At 31.4% G+C, this 13,229-nt stretch overlaps 1 protein-coding gene across 6 annotated transcripts in view; it reads right to left on the bottom strand.

The window, feature by feature from the left end:
* LOC139511697 (ecdysone receptor-like) overlaps window positions 1-13,229 on the bottom strand; it is a 134,548-nt gene that overhangs the window by 19,683 nt on the left and 101,636 nt on the right. For 5 of the 6 annotated variants that reach the window (XR_011662077.1, XR_011662078.1, XM_071298725.1 and 2 more), the window contains 3 exons: window positions 6,068-6,346; window positions 4,945-5,085; window positions 4,187-4,491 (listed from right to left, as the gene is read on the bottom strand). Coding sequence is in view for 4 of the 6 variants with exons in the window: in XM_071298725.1 (XP_071154826.1) it covers window positions 4,187-4,491; window positions 4,945-5,085; window positions 6,068-6,346 (725 nt within the window). In the remaining 2 variants the exon portion in view is untranslated. Of the gene's footprint in view, window positions 1-4,186; window positions 4,492-4,944; window positions 5,086-6,067; window positions 6,347-8,989; window positions 9,082-13,229 lie in introns of those variants that run through there. The other variant, XM_071298722.1, reaches the window with a different exon arrangement.

Raw genomic sequence — 13,229 nt, 5'->3', positions numbered from 1 at the left:
TTTTAATAATAAAGAAGATATAAGTCCTGGAATATAACAAAATTAATGGACATGTTTTGATCAAATAATATCAGTATAGTTGGTAGGGAAAGTTTCTTAAAAAAAAAATACTGATGTGCCCTTTTGTGTTATAGCTAAGAAGCGGTTTTTACAACAAAAAAAAGCTTTTATTACATGAAATTGATCTCATTCGAGGGGTTATTCCCAACCTTTTGGATAGATTTTTTTCATAACAACAGTTTTCTTTTCTTGACCATCGTAAATGAAAAGGTTGAGACGTAAAACTATGCTTGAAACACGCATGTCACTCAAACTACTTTTAAGTAGTCTCCCTAAACAATTACTTATATTAAAGTCAAAGGATTATTAAAGTTTAAAATGATTTTATCAGAGATTTTTCTTGCTTTTGAACATTTTTCGTCCCAACAACAGCTGCCTTTTCTAAACTACCTTTAAAAAGAAAAGGAGACGTCAAAAGTTTGCTTCAATCACATGCGTCGCAAAGTGGTAAATAAATTTTGTATGTGACATTTAGCGGAAGCCATTATAACCATATCATTTTGTCAAACAATTCAATCAACACCTTTATTAATTAGTCCTTTGTTGTCGTTAGCCATAAAATGCAATCAGCTGATTTTTCTGTCCAAATCTTAATGAGGTCAAGGTAAATTTCCAAGTATTGTCTGATCAGGTAAAGTCCGAGAAACTCGAAACCAGGTGCTCCGCAGGGCGCAGCTTTATACGACCGCAGAGGTCGAACCCTGAACAGTTGGGGCAAGTATGGACAAAACATTCAAGCATGATACAGCTCTGAATTTGGATTGTGATCAAATTTTTGACATTACATGGTTTTTTTTTACACAAAACAAATGCCAAGATTTTACAAATCAATTAAAGATTTCTTCTTCAAACTTTTTAAATCTAAAATTAAATAGTTGACACAGCATAGGTTTCTGACACAGAATGAATGTGGTCTAATGAACTTAAAAGGTTTTTTTTGCCTTTGAGCAAATCACTATGCTGTTGAATATTAATCCTCTCAAAAAAATGTTTGAAGAAATTTTCTTTTTATTTATGAAATCTGAAATGAGAAAAATTTAACCCCCCCCCTTTTTTTTCACATCCCCGTTTCCCTTTTTCAAAACTGATATCAATTCAAATTTCTAATGGAGTTTGCAACAATAACTACTCATTTAAATACATCATAAAATATTAAGATGTAAAAAAACTGCTTGTTATCACTGAATGGTAAAGATTATTTAAATTTATCAGTTGGTAGTAAAAAGTGTATATACATTGTATATTGTATATAACAAAGATTTAAGTTGATTCTGGACAAAGAAAGATAACTCCAATTAAAAAAAATTCTTGCTATTGCACAAATAGGATATTTCTTGCTTACTATTCTGGACAAAGAAAGATAACTCTAATTAAAAAAAAATTTGCTATTTCACAATATTGTGCAATTAGATATTTCTTGCCATTGCACAATACTGTGCAATTGAAAAGACTTGCTATTGCACAATACTTAATATAATAATTTTAGATCCTGATTTGGACCAACTTGAAAACTGGGCCCATAATCAAAAATCTAAGTACATGTTTAGATTCAGCATATCAAAGAGGCCCAAGAATTCATTTTTTGTTAAAATCAAACTTAGTTTAATTTTGGACCCTTTGGACTTTAATGTAGAATTCGAAATTTGAAAACAGGACCAAAAATGAAGAATCTACATACACAGTTAGATTTGGCATATCAAAGAACCCCAAGGATTCAATTTTTGATGAAATCAAACAAAGTTTAATTTTGGACCCTTTGGACCTTAATGTAGACCAATTTGAAAACGGGACCAAAAGTTGAGAATCTACATATACAGTTAGATTCGGCATATCAAAGAACCCCAATTATTCAATTTTGATGAAATCAAACAAAGTTTAATTTTGGACCCTTTGGGCCCCTTTTTCCTAAACTGTTGGGACCAAAACTCCCAAAATCAATACCAACCTTCCTTTTATGGTCATAAGCCTTGTGTTTAAATTTCATAGATTTGTATTTACTTATACTAACATTATAGTGCGAAAACCAAGAAAAATGCTTATTTGGGTCCCTTTTTGGCCCCTAATTCCTAATCTGTTGGGTCCTAAACTCCCAAAATAAATACCAACCTTCCTTTTGTGGTCATAAACATTGTGTTTAAATTTCATAGATTTCCATTTACTTAACCTAAGGTTATTGTGCAAAAACCAAGAAAAATGCTTATTTGGGCCCTTTATTGGCCCCTTATTCCTAAACTATTGAAACCAAAACTCCCAAAATCAATCCCAATCTTTCTTTTGTGGTCATAAACCTTGTGTCAAAATTTCATAGATTTCTATTGACTTAAACTAAAGTTATGGTGCGAAAACCAAGAAAATGCTTATTTGGGCCTTTTTTGGCCCCTTATTCCTAAAATGTTGGGACCAAAACTCCCAAAATCAATACCAACCTTCCTTTTATGGTCATAAACCTTGTGTTAAAATTTCATAGATTTCTATTCACTTTTACTAAAGTTAGAGTGCGAAAACTAAAAGTATTCGGACGCCGGACGACGACGACGACGACGACGACGACGACGACGCAGACGCCAACGTGATAGCAATATACGACGAAAATTTTTTCAAAATTTGCGGTCGTATAAAAAGTAAATAAACAAGATGGAGGAAAATAAATTGTTATATTTATTTCTTTCGCCAATGACGAATTTTTATCGCCAAAATTATTATTTGTTCTCAAATTGCGAAAATGGCGACCGCCAGCGGAAACCCTGGTAGCCATCCTGGTAGTTTGGACATTTCCAAGCAATTTTTATAAAAGCTGTACATTTTATGACATTAAACAAACAAAGTTTAGGTCCTTCCAACTTGACATGTTTTTTTATATCATATTTCTATTATTAGTCCTGAAGACGATTGTTGGTGAAACATATAAACCATAATAAACAATAATTTACGGGTGGTGTTGTCTTAACAACGTAATTATGTCACCCCTATGGAAATAGGGGTGATATATTGTTATTGTTCCGAATTAATCTTCCACACTTTTTGTTAAGCTTAGTTCTTGACATACATTGATAAAACTGTACCATAATGACAATCCCCATGTGCAGATAAGGTCTGGAATTTTCAAGATGGCCACCGTTACCATGGAAACGACAAAATGGTCCAAATTAAATGAAACTTTCAGACATTATAACTCATCATTCAAAAGCGTGAAATCCATCTTAAAAAAATTCAAAATGGTTTTTCACATTTTTGCCGTGGAGATGGAGATAAGGCTAAAATTACAATATTGCCCGATATGGAAAAAAAACCGTCAAAGTACCATTTTCTTTCAAGTTTTAAGCTCATTCCCAGTTAAATGATATTGAAACGTCATCTGTCCTTGAATTTTCGAAATGTTGTCATGGAAACAGCAAGAAAACCCCCCCAAAAATTCACAAATTTCAGGCAAAATTCAGTAACCAGGAGTATGTGCATACGATCAAATACAAAACTGTACTGCAAAACATCTTCTAGAATATGCTAGAAGAAAACTAATATATAATTTAATGTGCTCCTATTCTATACATAAATGGTGCTTTGAAGAGAAAATCACCACTGAAAGAGAGAGAAACATGAAGAGTAAACATAAGTGACATTTCTGCACTTGCACTAAAGTATAGATCCGTTAATCGAATACCTGCTACAATATACACATGAGCTAAAAATCCATCGATAAGCGTGTAATTAAATTGTACAAGATAAAATACATGTATCGTGTGATACGCGAGATATTGAAGAATAAAATGAACAGTTAGTATGCCGCTCTGTCAATACAGTTAGTATGCCGCTCTGTCAATATACACATGTTGTCTATCCAAGGTCCCCTCTAAAAAGAATATTAATGTACTAAGTCCACGATAATATACTTCAGTATCACGTGACACCACCGTTCTTCCTCGCGTGTGTGTCTAATTTAAGATTTTAAAGAGTTCCCCAACTATATATAGACAGCAATCTTATTTTACGAGAAGAGAAAAGGGGGGGGGGGGGGGATATAAGGCATGTATACAATATACTAGACGTGCCCTGTGACTTTGGTACATTCAAACTGGTTGCTGCTACTGTGACAATGGCAAATCTAGTATATATTTCTTTTTGTACTTACTATTGCATCATTGACTTTTTCTTCGTCAGGGAATTCATATTTGTCCTGCAATCTAACTATTCTGTTTATAAGAGCATGTGTATTTTCTGAAATAAGTTCTATTGGACGTTCACATATGACATCATATGGGGAAAAAGATGCCAAAAATTTTACATCCTGTCTTTCGAATTCACAGCTTGGTCGACTGTCAAGGGAATCATTGTTGATATTCTGAACAACAACTGGAGGAGCTGGTTTCTCCATTTTTTTCTGTTTTGCTTTCCGTCGAGCATCTCTAGCTTTACATTGTTCATCGGATAATAAACCTTAAATACAGAAGTGATACAATTAATAAAATGCTCTAAAACGTACTATAACATAACCTGTAGACAAAAAGAATCTCTTGTTACATTTCTAATGAGAAAATGGATAATGATCATAATATTCAATAAGTGTTTTCCTTCCTTATATGAAATAAATATGAAATGCATTTGATATTTCTTTCTTAAAGTATGAAAAGTGTTCTTTAAAAGATTAAGATGACTATTGGTTGTTTTTGTCATTGGTTGATGTCCAATTGACGTACACTCCACACTTCCTTTATATTCATGTTCATTTTGTTGGTAAAAATGTAAATGAAAAAATTCATCAATACTGCATTTTACCCCTATGTCTAATTTTAGCCATGGCGGCCATATTTTTTAAAACTATGATTCACCAACTGAGGTTTTCTTTGAGATGAACATGACAACATATCACTTAGAGTAATCTTCACATACATTCCTGTTTCATTCCAACTTCTCGACATCTTTTCAGTCGACAAGCTTGACATTTTCTTCTCATCCACATGTCCATTTCACAGTTCCCTCCATATTTACATGTATAGTTAGCTCCCCTTGTAATACTTCTTCGAAAAAACCCTGAAAAAAAGATAGATTAATTGAATGTCATGTTACATTTGTACTATGTATAAATTCCCCCAAAAAATCATTTTGGGGAAGAAACAACAACATTATCCCCAAAAAGTTAACATCAACATATAAGTATAAGACACTTTGGGCAAACACATTATTTGGGTTCTTTACTTGCTGATATCCAAACATTTGCTATGAAAATATGGTTATTTTGGACCTTTTGTATGTATTCATTGTTTAAATGTCGATCATCATGAAAATAGGAATAATTTTATTTTTTTTGTGCAAGAACTTTAATTGCTTATAGCTGAGTAACAAAAAACTCAAAATATATATTCACTGACTCTGACAAACTTATAACTTGCGAAAAACCTACATTAAAGTTATTTAATAAATTATAATGAATGGTATTCAAATTAAAAATACAAAACAATAGGCCCATAACAACCTTATCACTCCTTTTTGAAATCAATAAATCAATATAAATGCTCTGATCTGTTCCAATAAATAAGGAAAAACCACATTTTCAGCTGAACGATTTTTCTTGTAATCCACATGAGCTCTAAAATAATCCACAACTGCTAGTAATTAGTATGAGACCAATTCATCAACAATCTTATTTTCCATGAATATCTCAATATGTAAATACAGATAGTTTTTTTTTCTCTCCATATTTTACATGATAAAACTAAATCTTAATGTGATGCCTCCTATACTTGTTTGTAGATACTTTATTTCTTGTAACAATTTAATTTAGTGATTTTCAATTAATTCATTTGATATTTTGTTTTTTTAAACAATTGATTTAGTTGAACCAAGTTTTACATATACTTGATGATTCATACTTGTTCGTTCTTTGCTCTTTGGTCGAGTTGTTGTCTCTTTGACACATTCCCCATTTTCATTCTCAACTTTATTGTGTTATTTTCCCACTCAAGAAAATTAATTGTCTTAAGAACTAATTGTTTGACAGAAACAATCTACTAACCTTTACACCCCTCACAGCTAAGTGCATTGTAATGATACCCTGATGCCCGGTCCCCACAAATACGACAAAGCTCTTCCTCTATACTTTTCCCTGGCACGCCATTTCCTTTGAGCTTCTTTTTGGGGTCTATATATGTACTTGATGATACAACCCTATCTGACGTTGGACCATACTGTCCATAATCATTATTGTCCATAATCAGAGGTCCCATCGGACTGAGAACCCTTCCATCTATGGAGGCTTGAGTGTTTCTCTGGTCAGCGACGTCATCATGTAATACTAAATAAAAAGACAAAACAATCTTAAAATTCAATCCGTCTTTTTTTTCATATTATAGGTCAAATCAACAACAACAATTTCAACTTTTAAGGGTAATCTGAAGGTTATCTTAAAAGAGGAATTGATGGGTTATCCTTCATTCCTGTATTCTTTTATTTTTTAGGTTTTTTTTTATATTCTTCATTTTTTGGGTCTATTTTCTGTGAGTTTTTAATTTTTAATTTTAAGACCTTTATTTTTTCCCTAAGGAATAACAGTACTGTTGTTGAATATTTACTGTTGTCAATTGGGGATTTGACTGTCACTAATGCAGATTCATTGCCAGCACTTACAGGTATTGACAATGGTCAAATCATATTTGATGGCAGCAACTGTTCAACTTCAGCTGTTATTCTATTCTAATGCATTGCAAAAAGAATTAGTACTTTCATGAATATAAAAATGTTTAAATTTATAAGATACATAAAATTCCACAAAATTTCATCAATGATTTTGACACGTTAAAATGTCAGGGCAAAACATGATGTCATACAAATGAAAATGTTATTTTGTAACTTGTAGGGATTCATATTTTCATAATATCGCGTTAATACAGCAATTTTGAGGAAGGTGTCGTTTTGTTTAAGTTATAGTACTATTTAAAGTTTTTTGAACTTGTGGATTCCAAAAAGTTTATATGGCAAATTAAAGTTTTAAATTTAAGCCAACAAAACAAAATTTAATACATAAAGCAGGCATTAATTAGTACGTTAGATTTTTGTATGCAATTTTTATATATACAAAAAACTAATCACACAACGTAAATTAATCTTTTGTCAACTAAAATTAAAGTTGTTGAAATCAAGACATCCTGATTCATTATTTAAGTTTAAGAATAGCTTCAATTCAGGATCTCTTCAGTCATTGGTTAGTTTCAAACATAAACCATAATACACACATATATGTATACTGTGGTTTTATTAATACTTGTTGGATTCCATTTTTTTTGTGGATTTCCAAGATAAGAAACTTCATTTTTAAATAATCATTGAAATACATTTTTCAATTTTGATTACAGGGACCAATAATTAAACCATAAAATAAAGGATAGCTAGAGTGGGTACGGGTACATTTAAATGCAAATTTGTCTCAAACAATGAAAACTGATACCAGTGATCATAAATGAATTATGAGTACTTTTTCTTAATACAATTTAATATTTTAAAGATTAACATGAAGAATTATAATCTTAGATTGGTAAAGCTGTTTTTAAACAAAGAAGTTTCATATAGAATAATTGTTCAAAACATCTATATAGCCTTTCCAAGCTATTCAAGAAAAACAATCTCCAGCATTTGTTGTAAAAAAACAGTGTGATAAATGCATCATTTAGAAAGTCATTTAATACAAAAATAGGCTGGCCCCCCCTTTTGTGGGAAAAATTTGGTTGATTATATAGGGAATCACTGAAGCATGACTGGAACGGGCCCCCCTTAGGTCAACCAGAGGGCCCCCCCCTTATGAAAAGTTCTGGATCCACCATTGATAAATTATAATAAATGGTATTCAAATTAAAAATACAAAACAATAGGTCCATAACAACCTTATCACTCCTTTTTAAAATCAATAAATCAATATAAATGCTCTGATCTGTTCCAATAAATAAGGAAAACCACATTTCAGCTGAACCGATTTTTCTTGTAATCCACATGAGCTCTAAAATAATCCACAACTGCTAGTAATTAATATGAGACCAATTCATCAACAATATTATTTTCCATGAATATCTCAATATGTAAATACTGTAAAAAAACAATCTCCAGCATTTGTTGTAAAAAAACAGTGTGATAAATGCATCATTTAGAAAGTCATTTAATACAAAAGACTTCAAACATCAATGTTTTTGCATAAAGCAACATAAAAACAATGATGTCAAATAATGTATTCTTTGTTTATATAACAAAAAAACTTTGACTTTGGATAATTCTGGAATAAAAAAAACAAAAAAATGTTTGTCAAAATTAAAAAGCTCAAAATGTATACTCATTGGTAAAAGTGTCAACCAAATCTTGTAAAAAAAACATTGGATGAAAAATTCATGAGGCAGTTTTTTGGAGTTAGCCCAAATATTTCCATTTAATGGAAACCATTTTGACCATTTTGAGATAATTCAAAAGACCTTTCTGTTGGACAGTTATTGCAGTATTAGATAAAATCATCTCAAACTGTATTTCATTCATGGAACACAGCAAATCAAATCAAATAGATTGATGATCACAGAAAGACACATATATATGCTTCCTCTATCTATTAACTAACATCAGTAATTATAATATTTCAATAATTAAAAAAAAAAAAATTGCCTACAAACTAACTTAAGTAATAATAATATTTTAATAATTTAAAGGAAAAAAAAACAAAAAAAACAAAAAAAAACATGACCCTATTTTTTTATTTTTGAAACCTGAGGCTTGATTATTTATGTAATACTTTACAAAAATTCAATAATGCATCAAAAACAAAAATCTTGAAAATTCCAGTAAGTTGTGGCTCCTTTTCAAACTATTGGGAAACAAACCGACTTTTAAATACTTTTCAATGACAAGGGTCTTTGTATAACATGATTTAAATTAATTAAACTTAAGAAGCATCAAGCTTGTTTACCTGCTTCAGTTAGAAATTGAGAAAAATCGACTTCATCCTGCGCTGGCCAGAAGATTTTCGATACATCTTCCATTCCAAACATACCGCATGTTATAAGCATACCTGTCATTTAACACATTAATTCTTCATCCTTCCACAGGGAAAAATCATTTATTAGCACTTCACTATTTTACTTTTGATAAAAAGCTATGTACCATTTACACATTGAGTTCTAAAATAAACATTGTTGATTTTTGTATAAAAAAAATTGTAACACTTATTCCTATAGGTCTTGTTTTTATTTTCAATAGTTCGGATTTATCCAGTTTTAACGAAGGAATTTACGCTGAATATTTTTCTCTGAAACAAATTTCTGGAATAAGTAACCACTGAAGTTTACTAAAACTTTAATCTGTTACATAACTATTACTTCAAGCAGATTAAATCCGTTCGTCCGTCTGCAATAGGAACAAGAATTTCCAGATCATTCACTTTCCACTGTAGCAATATGCAATCTACATGATTGCTAATTAAACAAATTTTTGCTTTATACAATAGCCATAATTGTATATCTATATAAATAAACGTTGAACTCTTCTTGACTGTTAGTTAATCAATATCACGGGAATGTTTGGCCAAAGACTGACCCTAGCTCAACTAGACATGTATGTCTCGTCACAGGTAAGAACTGACCATAAGTATGGAAATATCGTAATTTAACCCCAAGTTAAGTAATCCCTCGCCAAAACAGTCACTCATGCAGGCAATTTTCATTGTCAATTATTTACACCAATTATGGTCATTTTCACAGGATTAAAATGGTATTAACAGGTTGAATGACCGGTACTTATAAAGTATGCACTGGAAAGCTACATGTATAACTGCTAATTCTAAAGGTGACGTCATGGTATTTACTGGTCAGTCATTGACATTTGGCTGACCAGGTGAGGCTGTTTATTTTGTATTTAATACTTGGCTACTGAAACCGAGATAAAATCATCTACATTTACATGATAATTTTAACATACTGATAAGAAAAAGCATTCAAATCTGATGTTTCACTGTTATTGTTAGTAAATAAAACATTTTGACACTTAAATATATATAGGGGAATTCAGTTTAGTCTTTATCCTACAAAATTTCTTAACGAGAGGCTAAAAATACCAAAGGGATATTCAAACTCTCAAGTTGAAAAAAAAACCTCATGTGGGGATCCAGGGGTTGGGGGCTAGGGGCCTTTTGTGGGAAAAATGTGGTTGATTAAGTAGGTAATCACTAAACATGATTAGAGCAGGCCCCCTCTCAGGGCAGTCAGTGCACCCCCTCCTCCTTTGAAAATTTCTAGATCTGCAACACCATGGCAGAAAAAAAAAAAATCAACCAAAAGACAAACATCAGTATGGAAAACAAAAGACTGAGCAAAAGAGAGTTGCCGAGATACCAAAGGGATACAGGGATATTCAAACTCACAAGCTGAAAAACAAATCTTACAATGTGCATTGAGAAAAATAAAAAAAAAACATGCAAAAGACTAACAACAGTTAATACAAAACACATCATAGAAAGACAAACAACAGTTAATACAAAACACATCATAGAAAGACAAACAACAGTTAATACAAAACACATCATAAAAAGACAAACAACAGTTAATACAAAACACATCATAAAAAGACAAACAACAGTTAATACAAAACACATCATAGAAAGACAAACAACAGTTAATACAAAACACATCATAGAAAGACAAACAACAGTTAATACAAAACACATCATAAAAAGACAAACAACAGTTAATACAAAACACATCATAGAAAGACAAATAACAGTTAATACAAAACACATCATAGAAAACAAAAGACTGAGCAAAAAGGAGATGAAAGATCAATGAAGATACCATTGAAACTTACAACTCAAGTTGAAAAAAAAATCTTACAATGCCATTGCCAAAATGAAAAAAACAAAACAAACAACATACAGTATACAAAACACACCATAGAAAACACAAAACTGAGAACATAATACAAACCATAAACTAAGGATGATTTCATGTGATTCAGGAGGGTACTGATGCAGATTCTGCTGTACATGTGACACCTAACAATATTCTTATTGTTTTGTATGTTATAAAAGTTGTGTCTTTATTTTATACTTTTTTTCTGAATGAAATGATTCTAGCTGTAAAGGTCAAGGTCCAAGAATATATGTAGGTGTCTTATTATTTGACCACATTGTTCTACACGTTCTAAATATGGAAGAATGTCGTTTGATGAGTAATCTCTATCAACATTAGCAGATTTACAGCTTTTATTTACACCTGTGAACTTAGTACATTTCCTAACTTTTCTCAAATCACACGTTCATCATCATTAAGATATTGTCTATCTTAAAACTCCAAAAAAGGCAAAAGATACCAAAAGGATAATTAAATTGTAAAAAACAATATCTGACAATGCCATTGCAAAAAACAAGAATACAACAAAAAGACAAACAACTGAGTATACAAAACACATTAGAGAATACCAATTACTGGACAAAATAATCCCCATCAAAACCTGAGGATGATCTCACCTGCTCTGGAAGGGTAAGCAGATCCTGCTCTACATTTGACACATGTGACACCCAACAAGAAAACCAATTACTGGACAAAATAATCCCCATCAAAACCTGAGGATGATCTCAGGTGCTCTGGAAGGGTAAGCAGATCCTGCTCTACGTTTGACACATGTGACACCCAACAAGAAAACCAATTACTGGACAAAATAATCCCCATCAAAACCTGAGGATGATCTCAGGTGCTCTGGAAGGGTAAGCAGATCCTGCTCTACGTTTGACACATGTGACACCCAACAAGAAAACCAATTACTGAACAAAATAATCCCCATCAAAAACTGAGGATGATCTCAGGTGCTCTGGAAGGGTAAGCAGATCCTGCTCTACGTTTGACACATGTGACACCCAACAAGAAAACCAATTACTGAACAAAATAATCCCCATCAAAAACTGAGGAGGATCTCAGGTGCTCTGGAAGGGTAAGCAGATCCTACTCTACATTTGACACATGTGACACCTAACAATATCCTTGTTTTATTTTGTAATTGTAATGTTGTTTTTATTTTCTAAATTTTCTGAATGAAATGATGATAGCTGTAAAGATCAAGATGCAAGTCTATGTGTAGGTGTCCTGTTTATTGACAGCTTTGTTTTCATTTTCTAAATATGAAAGAATGTCTTATGAAATGTATGATGAGTAATTTTCATATTTTTAGCAGATTTACAGCTTCTATTCACACCTAAGTACCTTTCCTTACTTTTCTAAACAAAATTTTCATTTCTTCTAAACATGGAAAACTGTCTTTTGATGAGTTATCTCTATACCTATACTAAATTTACAACTTCTATTGATGCGTTGGTATATTTTCAAATTTTTATGAAATAAAATTTTTATTAAACTTTGGAGATGGTCTTCATCTGATAACTACTAATGATGTTGGCCATATTGCATTATAACATCAATTGGTAGTATTTTTCATAGAAATGTTCAATTTGCAAAAGCTTATTTATCACAAAAAAAATCTTCAACTCATTTACTGGTCAAACAAGATATCAGAAGAGAAAATAATTCTAAACAGTCATATGCATTTTCTTCATTATAACCAATAGAAATCATCATAAACAATGTACATTTAGCAAACAATACAGATGGCTGATCAAAAGCAACCAATTATCATTAAATCAATCAACATACATATGTGCAGATAGATTTATTAAAATCAGTGAAGTGTGAGATTTAGGTCAGAACAGATGAATTCCTTGTTAGGCTATACATAGTCTTTTGGGGCAGTAAATGTCTAGTTTTTTTTTTTATCTTTTTCTGATTGTATGAACTATTTACTACCAATAACTCTTTTGAACATATCTGCAGATCTATGGATAAATTGTGAACAAGGTTTGTTGAGAGTATGACAATCAAAGAACAAAAAGTTCTCTGTTAAATTCCCTTATCCAAAAAAAAAGCCCCTATAATGATTGAAAAATATCTCATTTTTTAGCAAAAAAATTGTCAATTTGTTTTAATCTTGTTAATATGTTCAACAGTATTTCTTTCGTTTTATGGAATTATGAATACCTCTTTGAAAATCCTAATTCTGCGCATGACTATATTAGAGTTGTAACAATTGCCTTAATTAATTAATAAAAAAACATATATAAATTTAAGGAAAATTTAAGCATAATGATCTATTGTAACACTGTGGAAGAC

This window comes from Mytilus edulis, chromosome 2, assembly GCF_963676685.1.
Source record: "Mytilus edulis chromosome 2, xbMytEdul2.2, whole genome shotgun sequence".
Lineage (NCBI taxonomy): Eukaryota > Metazoa > Mollusca > Bivalvia > Mytilida > Mytilidae > Mytilus > Mytilus edulis.
Note: the sequence above shows the minus strand (reverse complement) of the source record. Positions and strands in the feature narration are given on the sequence as shown.